General features: G+C 46.3%; 1 protein-coding gene across 5 annotated transcripts in view; it reads left to right on the top strand.

Moving 5' to 3' along the window:
- The window catches only part of ALKBH3 (alkB homolog 3, alpha-ketoglutarate dependent dioxygenase), a 138,335-nt gene that overhangs the window by 12,688 nt on the left and 99,414 nt on the right, over positions 1–26,233 (top strand). The window contains exons 2-6 of one of the 5 annotated variants that reach the window (XM_069221804.1): positions 7,871–8,469; positions 8,582–8,674; positions 14,584–14,676; positions 16,642–16,740; positions 25,234–25,343. In XM_069221804.1, coding sequence (XP_069077905.1) covers positions 16,668–16,740; positions 25,234–25,343 — 183 coding nt within the window. In that variant the 5' untranslated portion in view covers positions 7,871–8,469; positions 8,582–8,674; positions 14,584–14,676; positions 16,642–16,667. Of the gene's footprint in view, positions 1–7,870; positions 8,470–8,581; positions 8,677–14,583; positions 14,677–16,641; positions 16,741–25,233; positions 25,344–26,233 lie in introns of all 5 variants that reach the window. The other 4 variants (XM_069221807.1, XM_069221803.1, XM_069221805.1 and 1 more) reach the window with 4 other exon arrangements.

Raw genomic sequence — 26,233 nt, 5'->3', positions numbered from 1 at the left:
TCTGTGTATCACTACTTGCAAGATGGGTAGCATCGTTTTGCCAACTCTGTAAAACTACTCCCTTTTCTATTTTGGTTTTCATTGATTTTCTTCCTTCATCCACTGGATTAATGAACTCCTTCTCAACTTGTGTGAAAATGCATGTTAAATTGTTCTTGTGTGCATATGTAGTTCCAAAAGTTAGGGTCAGTTCAAAGAACCTTCCCACAATGTCAGTGTTTTTCACTTTAGGAATACTACTCAGATGCTGGTAATAGGCACAAAGGAAAACTCAAGTTCAACCTTATAATAGAAATACTCTTGGTTATACAGTCGGCTTAGTAATAGACAACAAGATATGCCATACGTTAGTGGTAAGCTGTGATTTGTGATTCCTTCCTGTGCTGATGACGGTATCGATGTACAAACATAACAATCACACACATCTATAGTTCAGTGTATTCATACAGTAACCTATTGTATACATTTGAAGACAAATCTCCCTTTAAGTCATCAAGATAAAGCAATCGCTTATCTTCATACGGGGATCTCATTTTGTATGCAACTCTTTCAGCAATGGTGTAATTGTGGTCTCAACTTTGTTTTTCACAGACACACTCAAACCAGCAATCAATAAAATGCTCACAATCACACACACTATTGCTAATCCTATACACACATACTTACATTTATTCCGTTATTCTTGATCCAAATTCATGGCATGTCTAGAGTCGGACCAAGATATCAAATTCAGAAATCAAAATGCAAAATCAAAACATTAAAGCGGCTTTCAATTATTCACAGTCTTTTTCTCTTTTTCTTTTTTTGTCTCTTTAAGTGAGCATAGCAAAAACAAAATCAAAAATCTCTTTTCAAAGTCTTTTTGCACTTACATACAAAGTTCTTGAGCTACTAGAAAGTCCACCAAGTTTTTTCCATTTGTAAAAGTTCAAAATGACTACTAAAAGTTCAAATGTCTCTAGTAACAAACCAACTGGTAATCACTTGTCAGCACTTGCAAGATATAATGCCTGCTCATCAAGCAGCACTGAAATCTCAAAGTTCAGTTCTAAAGCAATTTCAGGTTCCAAAATATTCATCTGAATTGTCAACCTTTTCTGTCTGCTTCTTTTTCCTTTTAAGTTTTGTACTCCCAGCACCACCTTCTGTGATTACTGGAAACATTCGCACCTCATCTGATATTTCTGTTATCCACCTTTTCTGCTATTCATCCCATCTATCTTCTGTTAGTGTGTTCTCTGCTCTCCTCATTCTATTATCAAACCTTGCCATTTCTTTTTGCCTAGCAACAATTTCCCAAATAGCAAGAGCTTCAAACTGTGCAGGTCTTGGAGGAGGCTTAAATTCACACAATACTCTCCTCAAATTTCTAAAATACTCAAATTAAAGGTTCCATAACACGTAAAAGCCAATGAACCATCTTTCTCAATGATCTTAGACCACTGTCTAACCCAAATACATGGTGAAACTCCTTGTGCCTCTGCCACGTTATATGCTGGTGTTCCCTTGGGTGTTGTCTTTTCCCCCTCCCTAACTGGAATAAATACTTCTTGTCTCAGCACACTTCTTAAAGCTTTGAAAAAATCATTTTTTGCACTAATTTTCAATCAATAATACAAATTTCAATGAAACCAGGTAGTAAATTCAATCACACGGTTCATTTCGCAAGCTGTTCTCATCCAATGGCAGTGCAGTCTTGTCCACTAATACGTATGCAGCTTTCTCACTAACTGATCTATCACAGCGTGGTACAACTGATGTCTCACTTCACTCAGCAGCTGCAGTCGCTTTGTAATTGTTTCTTCCACAACTACTTTCACATACACTCAAAGCAAGATTGAGAGCACTAAAACAAAAACCTGTCTGCTCCCTAAGAGTATGAACTCAAACACCTTGAAACTGTACAGACTACACTTCTGGCTGTGGCTTCCACAATTACATGAGTAAGACTTGACCAGCAAATGTCACCATTGTTAATATGGATCCTCCTCATGCACTCCAGTTCACCTAATACCAATCAACAGCTTACACTCACACAAGGAAAGCTACTGGTCAATGATGCCTCATTACCAATACCTCACTGCAGACAATAAATTAACCAAGTGTCTTCATACACTTGTGCATTACCCCAGGGTTTTAGGTCTCAACTGATCCATCAACAAAAACAACAACCGCCGGCATTTTTTAGCATAAAATGCCACAATCACTTTGAGTACGATGACTCCACAAACACCTCACAACATCACACTTCACCGCAATTTGTAGCAAAAAGCTCCACAAACGCAAATCCCTACTTATACATACACCATATACTTGTAACACAGTGCTGGAAATTCATCAATCTCTCAAACTACCCATAGAACAACTTACAATGTGAGCACTTTTGAAACATAACCACCACTCTACCATCAAGTTTTGTCAACCCCAATACAGAACAAAAATACAGTTACCCCTTCCCAGGGACATAACCGTTACTCTACTACCAAATTTGTCACCCTTAACACTAAACAAAATATATGTTTCCCTTCCTCAGGGGGCAGAACCTTTACTCTGCTACCAGATTTGCTAAGCCCTTTTTCTCATTCTTGACAGGATTTGAAAATGCTTCTCTGAGGTCGAGGGATCAGTGGACCCAGTGAAGAGAATGGTAAACCATACACAATCATTTCAAACCCAACAATAAATTTAAACAACATGATCAGTTTGTCCACGGAAGAAAACTCCAATCAATAAATGTTTCATAGCTTTATTTGATAACCACAAAACCAAAGTCACATAAATAGTGTGCAAAATCAAACTGTAAAGGTAAATAAAAAACATAGGTTGACCAAATCTACGAAACAAGTTTAATATACTCAACATCAACACCATTAGACATTCAAAAAAATATTAGTAAAAACACAATTTGAGAAACAGAAATAGACTTTAAGCCAGACTATGAATGCATTAGTCAAATCAATTACATAGATTCAGAAATCAAGATTTGGACATAGGATGTCCCTACTGCTATCCAAATTAGGACATGCATATGTGGGAACGGGCTAACACATGCAGGCAAAGTTAAAAAGAGAGACAAAAATAATTTGGATAATTATCTATCCCAGGCTAAGTAAACTAACTAGAAAAATAAAATAGGTGTCAGCACGCTAGCGTCTACTAAAGAAATGCAGATGATGAGAAAATACCATTTGCAATACAATATACGTCTCCTAGGGTCAGCATTCAATTACATTTCGTCAGCAAAGCATGTAGGTCATCAGTAAAGTTCGTTAGAGGCACCATCAGGGGAAGTGCAGAACATGGGCTGCACAACGAACCAATCAGTAAACATGCAATGAACAGAACAAGACTCTAAAGGGGAACTGACTGAAAACTTATGAAGTCCTTTCCTAATTAGAAATACTCAAAACAGCTTGATTGGTCAGTTCGATGAGAGCATATCACACAAAAGGTGCAAAGTCCAATTAGAATTTGAGCACAAATCAAATTTGCAACATGAGAGAAAATTCTCAGGTTTGGTACGAAGTCGTCTCCTCTTTCCATGTGAATCCAGTAGCCAATAACAATTTTCTACATCACTTGATACATTACACATTCTTCTGAGGGTGTAAGACGATTTCAAAGGTTCTCCTGGGAAATGTTCAGTTTAAAAGTATCAACTGATTTAGCTTTCAGCCCACAAGCTAAATGTTCCAGTATCAAGGTCATTGGGAAACAAGTCTTGTACATTGAACAATGGGACCCTTAGCTATTCAGGAGAAACGACAAAGGAAAAATTCATGTTGGAGGGAAAGAAATGATTAATCACTTTTACATGATTGCAAATATGAAGTCCTCAGGCCTAGTTATGCTAACATAATAGAAATATAATGCATTCATATTGTTATTAATAAAACACACATAATATGCAAATGTATAAATTCAGCAATAATGATACATCAGAACATGCAAAAACTGTTCATTAATAATTGTAATCTTTGTTAAAGCATCACACTAAGTATCGTAGAGAAGTGCATTTATTTCTCTGCGCACACAACTTTATTTTACTAACTCATATTATTAAACATTATAAATCAAATTTGGTTTAATACTAACAGTTACTCTAATGCATAAAATATACTTCAACATTATTTTAATCTTGTTAGCACATTGTCAATTCTGGTAGGCACATTTATGTCCGCCACAAAATAAGACGTGCACACGTTTGCCAGTGCAGCTTTCTGTACATTAGGTTTTTAAAACGTGAATATAACTGTCACCTAATGTTTACATCTGGTCACTAAAAGCATTACTAAAATTTTAGCAATGAAAGGTGGTTCAAGATGGATGCCAAAATTAGTCCATTAGATTTGTGAGAGTGCATCCCATATCGTCAGCTCTACCTTTGTCATAACGGTTAACATGTCTCCATTGCTTCCTCTTAAAGTCCAGTGAAGAACCTGGGTCATATTGTTTTAGCATACAGTGATATTGCAGCTTCTTACAGTGTAAGAATGTTTCTGCCCAGCCCACCTTCCCACTCACCAGATTACGCACACATAAGTAAGATAAGGAGAGCAGGATATGAAGTCTGATTAAAGTGAAAGTAAGTGTTGTGCATGTGTGGGAGTACGATCACAACATACATATAAAAGAGCCCCTTGGCAGCTTCCAGAAACCTGTGTAGATTGACAACTTAAGCATTTTCTATTTTTTGTTGGGAATTCCTTCTTCTTGTTCAGAAGTATGTACTGCAAAACACTGGCTTCTTGATAGTCACGTTAACTAGTCCTATTTGAAAATATAGACGCAAAACGGACTCCAAAATATAGAAAGCTAAAATCTTGACTTTAAATAAATATCTCCCTACAAACATTATGACCTGTATTTGATTCCTAAATACAGATCAGTTCATTTACTATTCAAACTCCAGGCTTGGCATATTTGGAAGCAAGTGTGTAGAATCAGAACCAAGGTTTTTCAACCATGTTTGATCCAGATGGTCATCACTATCCACTTAGCCTTTGTACTCTGCATCGGTGACAGAGATGGTGTCCCAGAGAGATTGACCCCCGCATGTACTGTGTAGCCAGTAGTCACTCAGCCTGGCGAGTACACCCTGCTTTGTACCAACTTGTTTTATTTTCATCCTTTTCTTTATTGCTCCCTTTCATCTGCCATGTGTGATGGTCCAGCACACAGTTGACTAACCAGATAGTCAGATGGCAGGGACCGTTGTTGTCCACGCTGAGCCCTGTATGCTCTTGTTGTCCACGCTGAGCCCTGTATGCTCTTGTTGTCCACGCTGAGCCCTGTATGCTCTTGTTGTCCACGCTGACCCTTGTATGCTCTTGTTGTCCACGCTGACCCTTGTATGCTCTTGTTGTCCACGCTGACCCTTGTATGCTCTTGTTGTCCACGCTGACCCTTGTATGCTCTTGTTGTCCACGCTGACCCTTGTATGCTCTTGTTGTCCACGCTGACCCTTGTATGCTCTTGTTGTCCACGCTGACCCTTGTATGCTCTTGTTGTCCACGCTGAGCCATGTATGCTCTTGTTGTCCACGCTGAGCCATGTATGCTCTTGTACACGTGGAGTCCTGTTTGCTCTTGTTGTCCGCGTGGGAGCCCTGTACACTCTTGTTGTTCACGCTGAGCTCTGTATGCTCTTGTTGTCCATGCTGACGCTGTTTGCTCTTGTTGTACATGCAGAGCTCTGTTTGCTGTTGTTGTTCATGCCGAGCCGTGCACACTCTTATTGTTCACGCTGAGCCCTGTATGCTATTGTTGTCCACACTGAGCCTTGTACGCTCTTGCAGTCCACCCTAAACCTTGTACACTCTTGTAGTCCACGCCAAGCCATGTATGCTTTTCTGATCCATGCTGAGCCCTGTATGCTCTTGTACACGTGGAGTCCTGTTTCCTCTTGTTGTCTGCGTGGGAACCCTGTACACTGTTGTTGTTCACGCTGAGCCCTGTACACTGTTGTTGTTCACGCTGAGCCCTGTATGCTCTTGTTGTCCATGCTGACCCTGTTTGCTCTTGTTGCACATGCAGAACTCTGTTTGCTCTTGTTGTTCACGGCGATCCCTGTACACTTTTATTGTTCACGCTGAGCCCTGCATGCTCTTGTTACCCACACTGAGCCTTGTACACTCTTGTAGTCCACCCTAAACCTTGTACGCTCTTGTAGTCCACGCCGAGCCATATATGCTCTTCTTGTCCACGCTGAGCTCTGTTCGCTCTTAACTTGCTGGTCTTGGGGGCACTACAGTTCTCCTAAGGTCCATCTTACCACCACTGTATCCTGTGAATGTGCACAAATTCTAAACATTGTCTAGTAACTACCCTGTGTACTGGTGATGCTTTTAAGTTTGCTTTTTGTTCTGATGGATAGGTGCTTACTAACATTTAGGAGGACGACTCTTGTTTAAATACCAAAGAGGTATAAACTTTCCAGTTTTGTCGGAGTTTATAATCCTCCATTTTAAACATCCGTGTTTGTATCTGTGATGCTTCAGAACATTAGCCATTTGCGAGCCCTGAAAGACCATGTGCATACTCTTAGCGTTGGTTTGGTGTCTTGTTTGTTACAGGTACATTTCGAGCTTTTCAAACAATGTAGTTATGCAGCCAGGGCCCTGGTTTTATAAATGTACTCTGTTTTACACCTGCTCTATTTGTCTCCGGTGACCTCACCCGGGATTACCATTCAGCTCACTAGCTCATTGTATGTACCCTATTATGTTATTCTTGGTATAGTGTTTCTTGTGTTAAGCCTCAAACTACTTGCCCATGTCTTCCCAGAGAGTTAATGATGGTTAAGTGACCCCCTCACCCTCTCTGCCTGTTGCCGACTGAGTACCCTGAGAAGTGATTTTTGAGGACTCTGCGCACTCTCACATTTAAGAGCTCTGTGGCTGTGGTTGAGGTTTGATAGTTTAATTTTGTAAGGCTGTTTTTTTCAGAATACATTTTTTTCAACTGTTTTAGCATGCCAACCATAAAATGTTGCTTCTGCTTGATGTACCAGCAGGTGTTGCCATACTTTGACACTAAAAATGGCATTGCGTAAGTGTGCTTGCCTGATCAGATCCAGATGTGACTAAAGAATTGTATTCAAACCTTATTGTGAAGCCCCACAAGTCACGTTTTGAAATGTATTTTTGTGTTGTAAAATCTCTTACACATACACACACCCACACACACTCACACACTCTCTCGCATACACACGCTCTCTTTCAGGCACACACACAGCCCCATCCCTCAAAGTCTTCCCTCACCAATGTCCCACAAACAGGTTTCCTCAGTACTATAAGGGTATTGGGACGGTCAGATATTCCCAAGAGGACATGTACAAAGGTAACAGGCCATTGCCTTTTCCGCAAATTTGTTTTGGTGTATTTAGCCATTTGACAGGAAAGGTGAAAATTAATCCTTGGCTACAAGATTACTGTTATTGTGTTCTGCATCATTGTGGGTGTTTTACCTCCAGCTGCTGTGAAGCAGAACACAATAACAGTAATCTTGTGGCCAATGATAAATTTTCACCTTTCCTGTCAAATGGCTAAATACACCAAAACAAATTTGCGGAAAAGGCAATGGCCTGTTACCTTTGTACATGTCCTCTTGGGAATATCTGACCGTTGAGGGTGTTTTACCTCCAGCTGCTGTGAAATATTACCAATAATTACTGCGAGGTCCCACGTTATTACCGGCAATGCTGTAATGTGATAGGTGTGGCAAGATGTCTGCTAAGTCAACTGCTGGACATTTACTGCTCTGCTGTGTTCCAGCTGATCCCCTCCAGAGCTATAGAAAGTAAAGATCATTAGGCTTTTTGAAAAATCTGCTTCTATCCCAAATGGGCACATTGACTTTCTATATTTCAGGTGATAGATTGATACGTACCCTCAGCACCATCCTCGACTCCTCGCTCTCTATGAACCACCAAGTCAGCGCCGTCTTGTCCTCCTGCTTTCACACACTCTGCCTGCTCCGAAAGATCTTCAAGTGGATCCCCATAGAATCTTGAACAGTCACCCAGGCGACGTCAGCAGCAAGCTCGACTACAGCAACACACTCTTTGCAGGTACCACCCAGAAACTCCAAAAGAATATGCAAAGAATCCATAACACACTTGCTAGACATATCCTCGACATCCCTTGCCGCAGCCACATCTCAGGGCACCTGAGAGACCTACACTGGCTCCTGATCAACAAAAGAATCACTTTCAAGCTCCTCACACATGCCTGCAAAGCCCTCCACAACATTGGACCTGCATACCTCAGCCACCACCTCGCCTTCCGCACGCCCACCAGACAATTCCATTCCGCTCACCTGGCCCTGGACACCATCCCCCGGAACCGCAAGACCACTGCAGGAGGAAGATCCTTCTTCTACCTCGCCACGAAGACCTGGAACTCTCTTCCTCTTCATCCCAGGCAATCTCAATGTGGTGGGAGATCGGCGGTACAGATGACTCTGGGTCGTAAGTCGAGTGCTCAAAGAGGTTTATTGTGAAATAAGTTGGATGTAAAAATAAAATTAAGAGAAGGTGTATGATGCTGAAGCCGTTGGTTAACTTCTTCTCCTCTTTACAGTCTCTGGTCTGTGTTTCTTGGGTCTCTTGATGGTGTCAGCCCTCGTAACCTCCCAGGTGGAACCGGAAACACAAAACACAGCAGGAAACAGGGGTAAGTGGTTTTCGGTATTCTGGGGTATTCGGGGAACAATCATGCAGGGGGGGGGAAACTGTGGAAGAAAGAGGTAAGTTATAGGTAGCCCGACAGTGAGTCGTGTCAGGGTAGGAACATTTGTGACAAGCAATCTTTCTTTCGTGCAGACCCAAGTAGTGCTTTTCTTATGGTTTTCCCCTCTCCTGGCCCCTTCACGCGTGCCCTCCTGCCGTCCTCCCCTCTGCTTCTCCTCCTCCTCCTCCTCCTCCTCCTCCTCCTCCTCCGCCTGGTGCTTTATATAATAAACAGTGTTTTCCCTGTCCTTGTAACAAGGACCGTACCTTGTTAAGCCACGACCCTCCAGGGTCGTGGCGGCGAATGCTCGTCTCCGGGTCTCGGTTCTCCTCTTGCGGCGTCTCCTTTTGTTCCTGCAGCGTCTCCTTCTGTTCCTCCGGTGTGCCTTCCCGCTCCTGCGGCGTCGTCTTCTGTTCCTCCGGTGTGCCTTCCCGCTCCTGCGGCGCCGTCTTCTGTTCCTCCGGTGTGCCTTCCTGTGGCGTCTTCTTCTGCTCTTCCAGCGTCTCCTCCCGTTCCTGCGGCGTTTCCTCCTGCTCCCGTCTTGGCGTCCCTCGAGGGAACTCCTTCCGCCCTCCTCCGAGTCCGTCCTCTCTTTTTATGTGGGAACCCCCGAAATCACCTCCGCGCGTCTCTGAAAGCGTTTCCATGGGAACGGGTGAGTCCTGAAGCTGAGGCGCGCGAGAGGTGCCAGTCCGCGGCGGTGGTAGGCGTGGTCGAAGAGACCCGTCTACACTCCCCATCCCATGAACGGGACTGGTAGAGGACCGAAGAATCGGGGAACCATGAGAGACGCGCCCCAGGGTTGGTGCATAATGGATCAGAGACCGCACAGAATGGTTCCTTCTCTGGCGGAGGTTTGAGCGTCCTCATGATGCCTTATCTCGAAATGGGATGGGCGACCCAATAGATGACTGACTGTGACTATTTAGTCCATATACTGTAAGTGACCCTCCAGCACTTATTGTTATCTGTTTTCAAGGAGAAGTTGTTTTTTAAGGTCCTGAAGAAACGCCACTGGATCTTTTTTAGACCGTTCAGGCGTGAAACATGTCGACCTCCCAGTGCTAGGATCGAGTATTTCTCCTTCTTTCCTCACTTTATGTTAGGAGTATAGGGTACATTACTCCCCTGTGGACTCCTAGTTTCATTTTTAATCTTGGCCTGTCTCCTATATACAGTATTAAAGACATTTGGTGTCCAGAGCCATTTTTAATACACCCCTTACTCTCCTTTCTCCACCTTACATTATCACACTCTACTGATTTTATTTGATCAGTAACACCATCTTCGGTTAAAGAGCCACCACCGTCTGAGTGGTGGCCCGTCGGACATTGCAGTGCCGGTCCGGCGAGGAGTTAGCCCGATGATGATGCCTAGCGTCAAAATTGATGCTTGAGGGTACTCCTAAAGACATCACTCGCCCGTAAACACTTGCGCAGGCAGACACTTTTGGAACAGTATACTTGTGTTATATAAACCATGAGAGATAGTCAGCAGGGCCCTGCTGAGAACCAGGAATGTGGCGCACCTGAAAGGTAAAAGGTTGGAGCTCCAGAAACCATCGCAACACCCTGGAATTCGTGTCTTTATGGGAGGCTAACCAGGTCAACGGGGCATGATCAGTGAAGAGGATGAAGGGCCGTCCTAGGAGATAATACCTCAAACTTTCTACGGCCCACTTAATAGCCAGACACTCCTTTTCAATAGTGGGGTAATGACATTCCCTGGGGAGTAGTTTTTGACTTATAAAAACTATGGGATGTTCATGCAGTTCACTGTCGGGTTGCGTGAGAACCGCCCCTAAACCGACGTTGGAAGCGTCCGTATATAAGTGGAAGGGCTTGGAAAAATCTGGACATTTAAGGACTGGTTTGGTTGTGAGGGACTGTTTTAATCGATCAAAGCTAAGGAGTTGAGAGCTGGTGAATAAAGGTAGTTGGTAAGAGTATTGTTTTTTTAAGAGATCAGTGAGAGGGGAGGCAATCGTAGAGTACCGAGGAATGAACCTGCGATAGTACCCCACTAATCCTAAAAAGGACCGTAGTTCTTTCTTCGTTTTTGATACCGGTACTTGCATTATGGCCTCGACTTTATCTTTCTGTGGTCGTAGAATCCCATTACCAATAAGGAAACCAAGGTAAGGAATTTAAGTGTTCCCTAAGACACACTTTTTTGGGTTGGCCGTAAGGCCAGCCTCTTCCAAGGCGTGGAATACAGTCTTGAGATGGTGAAGATGCTCAGCCCAGGAGTTACTAAAAATTACAATATCATCTAGGTAAGCCGCTGCATACGCTTGGAACGGTTTTAAGAGCCGGTCCATTAGGCGTTGAAATGTGGCTGGTGCCCCGTGGAGACCAAAGGGGAGGACCGTAAACTGGTACAGGCCGGACTGGGTTGCAAAGGCTGTCTTTTCTTTGTCTGCGGGGGCGAGCGGGATTTGCCAGTACCCTTTCGTTAAATCTAGGGTCGACATGTAACGGGCACTTCCTAGTTTCTCCAACACATCATCTACTCGGGGAATAGGATATGTATCAAAGAGGGATAAGTCATTTAACTTACGGAAGTCGATGCAAAATCGCACAGACCCATCTGGCTTAGGGACTAGAACCACCGGGGAGCACCAAGGGCTTGTGGATGGTTCGATAACCCTTAAAGCTAACATTTTCTTTACTTCTTCTTCAATAAGATGTTTTCGTGCTTCGGGAATTCTATAGGGTCGTAACCGAACGGTTTTGCCTTCTGGGGTTCTGATACAGTGTTGGATCAATGTGGTTCTACCGGGTTTACCTGAAAACAATAGAGAATGTTGATGTTACAGGGTGTATAGTTGGGTTTTCTCGGACCCTCGGAGGGACTCATTTATACATGGACTTTCCCATTGTTCGTCTCTATTGTTGGGATAAAGATCGATCTCTAAACCCGGGGTTGGGGTGATTAAGAACCCGTAAGCAGACGTATCGGGAGTGTCCTCCGGTGTTTCCCATTTTTTAAGTAAATTAATGTGGTATATTGGAGTCCTTTTTGGGTGTTGATTTAGTTCAATAAGATAAGTGACAGGGGTGACTGCTTTTATTACTCGGTAGGGCCCTTGCCACTTAGCTAATAATTTATTTTCGGAGGTAGGTCGCATTATTAGGACCTGGTCATTAGAGTCAAAGGATCGTAACTTGGTTCCCTGGTCATAATATGTTTTTTGCTTTGTCTGTGCTTTTTCGAGGTGGTTCCGTACATCTTCCCAAACCGTTTGTAGGTGACTTTTCAGTTTATTGACATACTCTAGCAGAGGTTTTTCCTCCTCCCCCTCTTCTTCCCACCTTTCTGCTGCCATATCAAGCAAATTGCGGGGCTGTCTCCCAAACACTAATTAGAACGGACTGTGTCCTGTGGAAGATTGTTCATGAGTTCGGATGGCATAGAGAACCAGAGGGAGTTTCTGATCCCAGTCCCTCCCGGAGGCTTCCACCGTTTTCCGCAGCAGATTTTTAATGGTGCGGTTATAGCGTTCTACTAGACCATCCGTTTGAGGGTGATATACGGAGGTTTTTATCTGGGTGATCCCGAGCATTTTGCAAATCTGCTTCATAAGGGAGGACATAAATGGGGTACCCTGGTCTGTTAGGATTTCTTGGGGAAATCCAACCCTGGAGAAGAAATTTATCATGGCTTGGGCTACTACCTTAGAGGTCATACTGGACAAGGGAATTGCCTCAGGGTATCGGGTGGCGTAGTCTACCAGAACAAGTATGTAGGTGTGGCCCTTGGAGGATGGTAATAAGGGTCCTACTAGATCCATACCCACTCTACTGAAGGGAACCTCGATAATGGGCAAGGGTTGTAAAGGGGCCTTCCTCAGGGCTCCGGGTTCTATTAATTGACACCTTGGACACTGTGTGCAGTATTTCCTAATGTGAGTGTACACCCCTGGCCAATAGAATAGTCTTAACAAATATTCCTCAGTTTTTTCTCGACCGTAATGTCCACCCCCTCACTGGTTATGGGCTAAAAATAGGACCTGGTTCCGATACAGCTCAGGTACTACTAGTTGTTTCTTCTCTCCATAGGTGGAGGAGGTGACTCTTTACAAAAGGTTCTTATGAATCAGAAAATAAGGACCCACCTCTTCTGTGGTCTCTGTCTTGGCGTTTTTCCACGCGTTACATAGAGTGGGGTCCTCTCGTTGACTAGCTCTGAAAGAGAGGTTGTTGTTGTTGGTGCTGGCTACTAATTTTTCCGGTAACGGTTCAGCTCTTGATGTCTGGTATTTGTGCTTTTCCTGTCTTTTCTCCCTTCTTGTTAGTTTAGTGCGAACCGGGGGGCTCTCTATGTGACTGTTAGAAAAGGGGGCTTCCGACCACCAATCCGAAGATAGCACCTGTTTTTTTAATTTTTCTAACAGAGCAGTGAACCGCATATAATCTGTACCGATGACACAATCTTCTACCAATCTGTCCATAACCCCTACAGGAAGGAAGTCATGAAATTCTCCCCATTCTACCCTGATCAATGTCAGAGGATAATTTTCCTTATCCCCATGAATGCAACAGATGGTAACCCACTGACTCGGGGTCGGATCAGTTTGATTCACAAGGTCGCTACGTATTACGGACTGACTACAGCCCGAATCAATCAGAGCTTCTACTGGGGTTCCATTTACTTTGATGATCTGTTTGTACTTATTATGTCCTCTCCCCGTGCACAGTACCCTACCCCTGGTGACCCCTATTTCCATAGGTTCTACCCGGTCACTTTATCTGGGACACACTCTAGCAATGTGTCCCCACTCCCCACAGCTAAAACATTGCGGCTGTTGCATGGGGTTTGTTTCTCTGGGTCTGTGAGTTCCTGGTTCTTCTAGGGATCGTCGAAGAGGATATTTGAGGGTACCCACGGGAGGTTTGACAGTGTTTCGGGGACCTAAAGACTTGACGTCAACTGATCTATGATAGGCACAAGCTAGGTCTACGGCCAGTTCTGTGTCTATCTTGGGGTGTTGCCTTATCCAGTTCCTAGTACTGCCTGGGAGGGAATCCAAATATTGTTCAAGGATAACCGCTTTAATGATGTCTTCTCGGTCGGTTCCCAATGGACCCAGCCATTTTAGTCCCAAGTCTTTTACCCTGAAATAGAATGTACGGGGGTCCTCACTCTGTCCCCATTTTACCTTTCTGAACTTCATCCTAGAATATTGAGAGTCGTGACCCACTCTTTCCAAAATACTACTCTTAATGTCTTTGTAAGGAGTAGTACCCCCAGGATTTGCGGCCTGGTAGGCGGTCTGAAGGATTCCCGTTAGGAGTGGGGCAACATACTGTCCCCAGCGCTCTTCCGGCCATTGGGCTGAGGAGGCCACACGTTCAAAATTTGTGAAAAAGGAATCAGGGTCCTCTCCTTCTTGAAATTTTTGTAGGACCGAGCTCGGAACATTAGGGTGTACTTTGCTTGCTGCGATAGTGTCCGTTAATTTCTGGAGCGCAGTCTCATGCACGAGCTGATTGTTAGCCATGATGGTGGCTTGACTTTTTAGGGCTGTTTGAAGAGCCTCCCTGTCCTCTTTTGCTTCCCTCTGGTGTGCCTCCCATACCAATTGGAGGTGTCGTTGGCCTTCCGCCAACTGCTTGATCATATCTTCCAGCGTGGGCTTCTCCCCCATTCTGTGTGCCTCGCTGTACCGCCTAGGCTGTCTGATCCCACTTCTGACACCACTGTGGTGGGAGATCGGCAGTACAGATGACTCTGGGTCGTAAATTGAGTGCTCAAAGAGGTTTATTGTGAAATCAGTTGGATGTAAAAAAAAAATTAAGAGAAGGTGTATGATGATGAAGCCGTTGGTTAACTTCTAATCCTCTTTACAGTCTCTGGTCTGTGTTTCTTTGGTCTCTTGATGGTGTCAGCCCTCGTGACCTCCCAGGTGGAACCGGAAACACAAAACACAGCAGGAAACAAGGGTAAGTGGTTTTCGGTATTCTGGGGTATTCGGGGAATAATCATGCAGGGAGGGGGAAACTGTGGAAGATAGAGGTAGGTTATAGGTAGCCCGACAGTGAGTCGTGTCAGGGTAGGAACATTTGACAAGCAATCTTTCTTTCGTGCAGACCCAAGTAGTGCTTTTCTTATGGTTTTCCATCTCCTGGCCCCTTCACGCGTGCCCTCCTGCCGTCCTCCCCTCTGCTTCTCCTCCTCCCCCTGGTGCTTTATATAATAAACAGTGTTTTCCCTGTCCTTGTAACAAGGATCGTACCTTGTTAAGCCACGACCCTCCAGGGTCTTGGCGGCGAATGCTCGTCTCTGGGTCTCGGTTCTCCTCTTGCAGCGTCTCCTTTTGTTCCTGCGGTGTCTCCTTCTGTTCCTCCGGTGTGCCTTCCCGCTCCTGCGCCGTCGTCTTCTGTTTCTCTGGTGTGCCTTCCCGCTCCTGCGGCGCCGTCTTCTGTTCCTCCGGTGTGCCTTCCCGCTCCTGCGGCGTCTTCTTCTGCTCCTCCAGCGTCTCCTCCCGCTCCTGCGGCGTTTCCTCCTGCTCCCATCTTGGCGTCCCTCGAGGGAACTCCTTCCGCCCTCCTCCGAGTCCCTCCTCTCTTTTTGTGCGGGAACCCCGGAAATCACCTCCGCGCGTCTCTGAAAGCGTTCCCATGGGAACGGGTGAGTCCTGAAGCTGAGGCGCGCGAGAGGCGCCAGTCCGCGGCGGTGGTAGGTGTGGTCGAAGAGACCCGTCTACACTCCCTCTCTGCCTTAATTAAGGAAGGACCTCAAGACCTGGCTCTTCAATTGAACTGGCCAACTAATGCTTCGACTGAGCTGCAGTTCATCTCCCCTGCCCCCAGTGACTTGAGACCCTAACGGGTGATTAGCCGGGTTCTACAAGAACCTTGATTGATTTGTTCAGACCGTCCTTTATTAAAGTGACGTGCACTACTGAAAGGTTGCTGCCTGTGATGCTGCATGGTAGCATCTCCACAGCTTCCTCACCATATCCTTGCTTTCCACGAGTCTCTTACTAGGTTAGTTGCTGTCTCACCCAAGTTGCCGTATCCTGTTTTCAGTAGTTAGTGCCACATTTGACGGTGGCTTAGGATCGCTTGGAGTGCTCTTAATCTGCTGTGGTCCTAGTGCAAAAAACAATGGGAGGAGTGGTGTAGAAAGCAAGGCCTTAAGAAGGGACAGGGCAATAAGAGTGGCCGGGGTCAGCATGGACAGTGTGCCTATAAAATGTCATGAGCCTGAGTATTCACAGCCCAATAGCGAATGTAAAGAGCTGTTAGCACAAAATCCAGACCTAGATTATAAAGTGAGGCATGGCCTGGGACCTCTGGCAGCTTATATTGATTTTGCATTTGGATCACAAAGTGAATGATTTCCAAATGGAGAAGCCACATTCTTGGAGAAAATCAAAAATTATTTGCAGTACTAGAGGAGAGGCCTTTTCAGGCACGGAAGTCCTCCTCAGTCTACTAATGGGCAGACTTTTGCACTGGTCCACATCTAGAGCAAAGGTGCTAGCCAGGTGTACTGGAGCACATGATAAGGCTCCCCGCAACCGCAATGTTCCGGTGATAATGTCTGCAACAGGAGTTCTGTGTCCGAAAACCCATGATCCTCTCTTGCTGGTGCAACCTTTTTCTGGCTGACAACAGTTCGCAGGGAATTAACGAGCCACGTCCAGTCCGGACTCTACTGCCATTCACAAATCCATTTTTTTTTTCTTTTTGTAAAAAAATAAGAACAGGTTTACAATAATTAAGTTTTTTAAAAAGCACGGGAACCCCGATCCCAGTGGTTCCCTCCCGCTTCGACCTCTGATCTTCTGTCTATTTAAGTGATGTCACAACAGCTCTGCTCTATCATTTAGCTAACTAACTGTTTGTGAGAGAAAATCATTTAATACCACGCCTAAAACGTTTGTTTATTTTTTTCTGCAGGAATGAAGAACCAGTGACGTGTTAGCATGGAAGACAAGAGGAGAAGGGCTCGCGTGCAGGGGGGCTGGGCAGGTCCGCTCAGAGCACCTCCTCATGCAGGCAAGTATTAGAGAGGACAGGGCTCTCCTACTGCACATGTTTTATTAACCTACAGCTCATTCGAGCCCTCAGGATTTTAGCAATGCTTAGTGTGAAATATATAAAGGCAGAGAGGGCCATGCAAGGATGGTATATTCTTCACAGGGTAGAGAAGCCCTCCATGGTTGCCTCAATTCGGAGTCGTTTCTTAATACTTTGAGATTTTCGAAAGGCCAGAAAGCTGGAACTTGAATGCAAATTTGAATAAAACCTATGGCATCTGTGCCACTGTTTTTAAAGTTTCTGGGCTCCGTGAACTAATGCATCCACTTCAGGCATGGCATTTTACCCCATAGTTCAGGTTCAGGTCAGGGGCAAGGCCACTCAGCCTTTCCTACACCTAAGGTAGCCTAGATAGGATGAGTACCATTGAGTTGGGTAACAATAAACATGTTATTCGGTGCCAAGATATCCCTTGACCTCCTTGGTTTGGAGAGGATGCGGCTCTTTGGCATCAGTAATGGTCTTCTGCATGTACCTTCCAGTGGCATTGCGAAAGGGGAAGCATGGCCTTAGGAGCAGGCTGTGCAATGCTGATGATAATTACTGGGAGGCTAGTGATGAGGGCCAGCGCCCACATCCCCCTCAAGACACTGTTACCCAGCCTGCTCTTTCACACTGCCACTGGCTCATTGTTGTAGCCGAAGCATAAACCCTCAATTAGCAGTAGAAATCATAGACCCAATCCTTTTGATGGTGTCCTACACTTTTGAGGGTGTGTTCCTAAGTACTACTCTTTCCTTGTTGTTTTGAAGCCCTGTTGTCTTCATGGTTGTCGCTCAGGTTCAGAAGTACAGAAGGACAAGAACGTGAGTTGGTAGGGTAGAAAACAGACGCTGAAGAGCAATAAGGAATTTGCAGCTTAAATTGTCAATGCCACATATATTAAAATAATTTTATTGAGAAAAGTGATACTCAAATAGAGCAAAAAAGGTATAAAACGTACTTTCTCCGTTTAATTTAGTAGAACAATATGTCACTTTCTAAATTGATCGGTGTCATTGTATGAGGAAAATCAACCAATGCCAAAATAATGCCTACACAAAAAACACACCTTTTAGCACCCAACAATGACACTAAATGTTTGGGGGATTTCTTTTAGCACACCAAATGCAAGAGAGACCTCTGTGGATATTTGCATTAGAGTGATGCAGCCCGTAAGGTTACCTGCAAAAAGCACAAAGGTATTCATGGTGTGCCTGTCACCCTGGCAGCCAAGCCTGTCTCTGGAGTCAGGTGGCTCTCCCTTGGCTTTCCTCTCTGAATGTTCTTTATAGCTTCTCCATTGGGTCATTCACACCAGTGCGCCTGTCGGCTAATCCCTTAGCTGAACGGTATGGATTGTCCCTCTGCCCATTCCTACTTGGACACATAGCAAGTGGTGCGTGCAGGTCATTATTCTGTGTACATCTGCTTGAGCTTAAGTAAGAAGTGCAACTGTTCATATCTGCAGAACCAAAGCTTAAAGAATCAAAATGAAAGCTTGTGTAGTTCAGGAAACCCAAGACTCAAGATTTGAATAGGATCTGTGGCCCTTGCAGATGCAGAGGGTTTTAAGTATTTATTTGACAAAGGGAGCATGTTGTTGTGAGCTCACAGCTCACCTTTGTGATTTAATAAACCGCCCAACCATTTTTTGGAACTGGAGGGATGGCATATTTTTGCTTCCTTCTTTCACATCTGACATACTTGTAACTGAGCGTACTTTTTTGCATTCTCGAAAAAATGTGTCACTTGATTATTGTAAACACCTTTCAGATACAGCCTAGTGCTTAGACCTCATTTCAGAACAGACCTGCAGCGGTGGTGGCTGCTTCCAAAGTGACAGACTTGTCATTCTATAAAAAGCTCGTGGCAGAGGCCCCATTCCAGGTGTTCAGATAGCAGACACCTGGGGATTTTACCAGGACATGTGAGGCTCCTCACATTGTGTTCCTTCATACCAGGTGCAAAGCTCTTTCTCTTTGAGCATATGAACCCAGCTTAGGCATGACCCTATAGCTCTCTTGTTGCCAGTCAGTTGGCGAAAAGGTTTTTTTGAGAGAAATATTGGCTCACACCCCCTTAGATTAAAACTTACTGTAGGGTATCTCTGCAGATCTGCTTTGGGTGACATGGAATGGTTTCCATTTGTTTTTCCAACTAAAATATTATTGGAAAAAAGGCAAGGCCTGTTTTTCTTTCCCGTTTCCTTAACTGTCACTCTTTCAACAACAGAGGATAACCTGGTAAAGAACCAGAGGATCTGATCAGTCAGTGGATCAGTCCCAGTGTATGAATACACTAGTAGTGCTCCATAGGGTTACATGGGCCATAAGTAGTTTAATGTGGCTGTACTGGCAGCTGTTTGGTGTGTGTCCAGCCTCTGAAATGTTTGGCCCAAGCATGATGTCTGATCTATGAGATCTTTGTCTCCTTCAGCATCACCAGCTGGGGTTACTGTGTGATCCTTGTCTCCTTCAGCATCACCAGCTGGGGTTACTGTCTGATCCTTGTCTCCTTCAGTATCACCAGCTGGGGTTACTGTGTGATCCTTGTCTCCTTCAGCATCACCAGCTGGGGTTACTCTGTGATCCTTGTCTCGTTCAGCATCACCAGCTGGGGTTACTGTGTGATCCTTGTCTCCTTCAGCATCACCAGCTGGGGTTAATGTTTGGCCCAAGCATAGAGCCTGAACTGTGTGATCCTTGTCTCCTTCAGCATCACCAGCTGGGGTTACTGTGTGATCCTTGTCTCCTTCAGCAGCATCACCAGCTGGGGTTACTGTGTGATCCTTGTCTCCTTCAGCATCACCAGCTGGGGTTACTGTGTGATCCTTGTCTCCTCCAGAACCACCAGCTGGGGCTACTGTGTGATCCTTGTCTCCTTCAGCATCACCAGCTGGGGTTACTGTGTGATCCTTGTCTCCTCCAGCATCACCAGCTGGGGTTACTGTGTGATCCTTGTCTCCTTCAGCATCACCAGCTGGGGTTACTGTGTGATCCTTGTCTCCTTCAGCAGCATCACCAGCTGGGGTTACTGTGTGATCCTTGTCTCCTTCAGCATCACCAGCTGGGGTTACTGTGTGATCCTTGTCTCCTCCAGCACCACCAGCTGGGGTTACTGTGTGATCCTTGTCTCTTTGTCTCCTTCAGCATCACCAGCTGGGGTTACTGTGTGATCCTTGTCTCTTTCAGCATCACCAGCTGGGGTTACTGTGTGATCCTTGTCTCCTTCAGCATCACCAGCTGGGGTTACTGTGTGATCCTTGTCTCCTTCAGCAGCATCACCAGCTGGGGTTACTGTGTGATCCTTGTCTCCTTCAGTATCACCAGCTGGGGTTACTGTGTGATCCTTGTCTCCTTCAGCATCACCAGCTGGGGTTACTGTGTGATCCTTGTCTCCTTCAGCATCACCAGCTGGGGTTACTGTTTGATCCTTGTCTCCTTCAGCATCACCAGCTGGGGTTACTGTGTGATCCTTGTCTCCTTCAGCATCACCAGCTGGGGTTACTGTGTGATCCTTGTCTCTTTCAGCATCACCAGCTGGGGTTACTGTGTGATCCTTGTCGCCTTCAGCAGCATCACCAGCTGGGGTTACTGTGTGATCCTTGTCTCCTCCAGCATCACCAGCTGGGGTTACTGTGTGATCCTTGTCTCCTTCAGCAGCATCACCAGTTGGGGTTACTGTGTGATCCTTGTCTCCTTCAGCAGCATCACCAGTTGGGGTTACTGTGTGATCCTTGTCTCCTTCAGCAGCATCACCAGTTGGGGTTACTGTGTGATCCTTGTCTCCTTCAGCATCACCAGCTGGGGTTACTGTGTGATCCTTGTCTCCTTCAGTATCACCAGCTGGGGTTACTGTGTGATCCTTGTCTCTTTCAGCATCACCAGCTGGGGTTACTGTGTGATCCTTGTCTCCTTCAGCAGCATCACCAGTTGGGGTTACTGTGTGATCCTTGTCTCCTTCAGCAGCATCACCAGTTGGGGTTACTGTGTGATCCTTGTCTCCTTCAGCATCACCAGCTGGGGTTACTGTGTGATCCTTGTCTCCTTCAGTATCACCAGCTGGGGTTACTGTGTGATCCTTGTCTCCTGCAGCATCACCAGCTGGGGTTACTGTGTGATCCTTGTCTCCTTCAGCAGCATCACCAGCTGGGGTTACTGTGTGATCCTTGTCTCCTTCAGCAGCATCACCAGCTGGGGTTACTGTGTGATCCTTGTCTCCTCCAGAACCACCAGCTGGGGCTACTGTGTGATCCTTGTCTCTTTCAGCATCACCAGCTGGGGTTACTGTGTGATCCTTGTCTCCTCCAGCACCACCAGCTGGGGTTACTGTGTGATCCTTGTCTCTTTGTCTCCTTCAGCATCACCAGCTGGGGTTACTGTTTGATCCTTGTCTCTTTCAGCATCACCAGCTGGGGTTACTGTGTGATCCTTGTCGCCTTCAGCAGCATCACCAGCTGGGGTTACTGTGTGAGCCTTGTCTCCTCCAGCATCACCAGCTGGGGTTACTGTGTGATCCTTGTCTCCTTCAGCAGCATCACCAGCTGGGGTTACTGTGTGATCCTTGTCTCCTTCAGTATCACCAGCTGGGGTTACTGTGTGATCCTTGTCTCCTTCAGCATCACCAGCTGGGGTTACTGTGTGATCCTTGTCTCCTTCAGCATCACCAGCTGGGGTTACTGTTTGATCCTTGTCTCCTTCAGCATCACCAGCTGGGGTTACTGTGTGATCCTTGTCTCCTTCAGCATCACCAGCTGGGGTTACTGTGTGATCCTTGTCTCTTTCAGCATCACCAGCTGGGGTTACTGTGTGATCCTTGTCGCCTTCAGCAGCATCACCAGCTGGGGTTACTGTGTGATCCTTGTCTCCTCCAGCATCACCAGTTGGGGTTACTGTGTGATCCTTGTCTCCTTCAGCAGCATCACCAGTTGGGGTTACTGTGTGATCCTTGTCTCCTTCAGCAGCATCACCAGTTGGGGTTACTGTGTGATCCTTGTCTCCTTCAGCAGCATCACCAGTTGGGGTTACTGTGTGATCCTTGTCTCCTTCAGTATCACCAGCTGGGGTTACTGTGTGATCCTTGTCTCTTTCAGCATCACCAGCTGGGGTTACTGTGTGATCCTTGTCTCCTTCAGCATCACCAGCTGGGGTTACTGTGTGATCCTTGTCTCCTTCAGCAGCATCACCAGCTGGGGTTACTGTGTGATCCTTGTCTCCTTCAGCATCACCAGCTGGGGTTACTGTGTGATCCTTGTCTCCTCCAGCACCACCAGCTGGGGTTACTGTGTGATCCTTGTCTCTTTGTCTCCTTCAGCATCACCAGCTGGGGTTACTGTGTGATCCTTGTCTCTTTCAGCATCACCAGCTGGGGTTACTGTGTGATCCTTGTCTCCTTCAGCATCACCAGCTGGGGTTACTGTGTGATCCTTGTCTCCTTCAGCAGCATCACCAGCTGGGGTTACTGTGTGATCCTTGTCTCCTTCAGTATCACCAGCTGGGGTTACTGTGTGATCCTTGTCTCCTTCAGCATCACCAGCTGGGGTTACTGTGTGATCCTTGTCTCCTTCAGCATCACCAGCTGGGGTTACTGTTTGATCCTTGTCTCCTTCAGCATCACCAGCTGGGGTTACTGTGTGATCCTTGTCTCCTTCAGCATCACCAGCTGGGGTTACTGTGTGATCCTTGTCTCTTTCAGCATCACCAGCTGGGGTTACTGTGTGATCCTTGTCGCCTTCAGCAGCATCACCAGCTGGGGTTACTGTGTGATCCTTGTCTCCTCCAGCATCACCAGCTGGGGTTACTGTGTGATCCTTGTCTCCTTCAGCAGCATCACCAGTTGGGGTTACTGTGTGATCCTTGTCTCCTTCAGCAGCATCACCAGTTGGGGTTACTGTGTGATCCTTGTCTCCTTCAGCAGCATCACCAGTTGGGGTTACTGTGTGATCCTTGTCTCCTTCAGCATCACCAGCTGGGGTTACTGTGTGATCCTTGTCTCCTTCAGTATCACCAGCTGGGGTTACTGTGTGATCCTTGTCTCTTTCAGCATCACCAGCTGGGGTTACTGTGTGATCCTTGTCTCCTTCAGCAGCATCACCAGTTGGGGTTACTGTGTGATCCTTGTCTCCTTCAGCAGCATCACCAGTTGGGGTTACTGTGTGATCCTTGTCTCCTTCAGCATCACCAGCTGGGGTTACTGTGTGATCCTTGTCTCCTTCAGTATCACCAGCTGGGGTTACTGTGTGATCCTTGTCTCCTGCAGCATCACCAGCTGGGGTTACTGTGTGATCCTTGTCTCCTTCAGCAGCATCACCAGCTGGGGTTACTGTGTGATCCTTGTCTCCTTCAGCAGCATCACCAGCTGGGGTTACTGTGTGATCCTTGTCTCCTCCAGAACCACCAGCTGGGGCTACTGTGTGATCCTTGTCTCTTTCAGCATCACCAGCTGGGGTTACTGTGTGATCCTTGTCTCCTCCAGCACCACCAGCTGGGGTTACTGTGTGATCCTTGTCTCTTTGTCTCCTTCAGCATCACCAGATGGGGTTACTGTTTGATCCTTGTCTCTTTCAGCATCACCAGCTGGGGTTACTGTGTGATCCTTGTCGCCTTCAGCAGCATCACCAGCTGGGGTTACTGTGTGAGCCTTGTCTCCTCCAGCATCACCAGCTGGGGTTACTGTGTGATCCTTGTCTCCTTCAGCAGCATCACCAGCTGGGGTTACTGTGTGATCCTTGTCTCCTTCAGTATCACCAGCTGGGGTTACTGTGTGATCCTTGTCTCCTTCAGCATCACCAGCTGGGGTTACTGTGTGATCCTTGTCTCCTTCAGCATCACCAGCTGGGGTTACTGTTTGATCCTTGTCTCCTTCAGCATCACCAGCTGGGGTTACTGTGTGATCCTTGTCTCCTTCAGCATCACCAGCTGGTGTTACTGTGTGATCCTTGTCTCTTTCAGCATCACCAGCTGGGGTTACTGTGTGATCCTTGTCGCCTTCAGCAGCATCACCAGCTGGGGTTACTGTGTGATCCTTGTCTCCTCCAGCATCACCAGTTGGGGTTACTGTGTGATCCTTGTCTCCTTCAGCAGCATCACCAGTTGGGGTTACTGTGTGATCCTTGTCTCCTTCAGCAGCATCACCAGTTGGGGTTACTGTGTGATCCTTGTCTCCTTCAGCAGCATCACCAGTTGGGGTTACTGTGTGATCCTTGTCTCCTTCAGTATCACCAGCTGGGGTTACTGTGTGATCCTTGTCTCTTTCAGCATCACCAGCTGGGGTTACTGTGTGATCCTTGTCTCCTTCAGCAGCATCACCAGTTGGGGTTAATGTGTGATCCTTGTCTCCTTCAGCAGCATCACCAGTTGGGGTTACTGTGTGATCCTTGTCTCCTTCAGCATCACCAGCTGGGGTTACTGTGTGATCCTTGTCTCCTTCAGTATCACCAGCTGGGGTTACTGTGTGATCCTTGTCTCCTGCAGCATCACCAGCTGGGGTTACTGTGTGATCCTTGTCTCCTTCAGCAGCATCACCAGCTGGGGTTACTGTGTCATCCTTGTCTCCTTCAGCAGCATCACCAGCTGGGGTTACTGTGTGATCCTTGTCTCCTCCAGAACCACCAGCTGGGGCTACTGTGTGATCCTTGTCTCTTTCAGCATCACCAGCTGGGGTTACTGTGTGATCCTTGTCTCCTCCAGCACCACCAGCTGGGGTTACTGTGTGATCCTTGTCTCTTTGTCTCCTTCAGCATCACCAGCTGGGGTTACTGTTTGATCCTTGTCTCTTTCAGCATCACCAGCTGGGGTTACTGTGTGATCCTTGTCGCCTTCAGCAGCATCACCAGCTGGGGTTACTGTGTGAGCCTTGTCTCCTCCAGCATCACCAGCTGGGGTTACTGTGTGATCCTTGTCTCCTTCAGCATCACCAGCTGGGGTTACTGTGTGATCCTTGTCTCCTTCAGTATCACCAGCTGGGGTTACTGTGTGATCCTTGTCTCCTGCAGCATCACCAGCTGGGGTTACTGTGTGATCCTTGTCTCCTTCAGCAGCATCACCAGCTGGGGTTACTGTGTCATCCTTGTCTCCTTCAGCAGCATCACCAGCTGGGGTTACTGTGTGATCCTTGTCTCCTCCAGAACCACCAGCTGGGGTTACTGTGAGATCCTTGTCTCCTTCAGTATCACCAGCTGGGGTTACTGTGTGATCCTTGTCTCCATCATCACCAGCTGGGGTTACTGTGTGATCCTTGTCTCCTCCAGAACCACCAGCTGGGGTTACTGTGTGATCCTTGTCTCCTCCAGCATCACCAGCTGGGGTTACTGTGTGATCCTTGTCTCCTTCAGCATCACCAGCTGGGGTTAATGTTTGCCCAAGCATAAAGCCTGAACTGTGTGATTATTGTCTCCTTCAGCATCAGCAGCTGGGGTTAATGTTAGGCCCAAGCATAAAGCCTGAAATGTGTGATCTTTGTCTCTTTCAGCATCACCAGCTGGGGTTCCATGCACGCCCTCGGAGAACCCAGGACCAACAAGATGGAATAGAGAGCAGCCAACAACACAAAGTCAGTTTGTGTTCAAGGAGCCGACTGAGGTACCGTAAACCAAACTTTCGGCACTGCTGTAGCAGAACCTGTTTTCTGTCTTTTTTTCTGATTAGCATCTTAGAGGGAGCATGTTGGGGGTGAATTTTACAGAGTGATGCATGCTGGGCTCGGTAGATGCAGGCAAAGAGGCAGTCCCCCTCAAATCCCTCTGGCATCATGGCCCCCATTGCACCCTGAACCACCTATTTTGTGATCAGAAGTTACCCTGTGCAACAATTGCGCACCCCATGTTAATCCCATTAGGCTCCACCAATCATAATGGCTCAGCCCTACCATTCAGTTTATATCATGTGATTGAGTCTATGCTACACAGACAACCATGACAGTACAGTTATGTGCAAAATTACCATTATGGCTCCCCCAATCCAATTTTTGCTATTTTAGTCCCATAGTTTGTTGGCTGAAACTAGAATATAATGATTGCAGGTAGATTGCAGAATCCATATTACAGGGGAATGTCAGGAGACCTACCCTTTTCACTCACCATTCCACAGTTATCGTGTTGTGGTTAGTCTTTCTGGCCAAGACCTGTACAGATGTTTTCCCATCACCTCTGATGTTGCTAGCAATGGGGCCCCTTTACCAAACAATGCAGTCAAAATGACCCTTATAGTTCAGTAAACCATTCAGTTTTGCTTTTATTTTATCTCAAAATCGTTTGCCCCTTTTGCCATGTCCACAGCGTGTGCACAAGATAACGACAACAGCACACACCACAATACTACATTTGAAAGAGCTGCCAGGCTCTTCCACTAGTACTTGGTGTAGGAAAGTCACTCTTTTTGGCATGGTCACTCCCATGTTTTGCCAGTTATCAGTGTGCTTAGACTGCTTTCACTGGGATCCTGCTAACCAGGACCCCAGTGAATGTGCTCTC

Source organism: Pleurodeles waltl, chromosome 3_1 (genome assembly GCF_031143425.1).
Source record: "Pleurodeles waltl isolate 20211129_DDA chromosome 3_1, aPleWal1.hap1.20221129, whole genome shotgun sequence".
Lineage (NCBI taxonomy): Eukaryota > Metazoa > Chordata > Amphibia > Caudata > Salamandridae > Pleurodeles > Pleurodeles waltl.
Note: the sequence above shows the minus strand (reverse complement) of the source record. Positions and strands in the feature narration are given on the sequence as shown.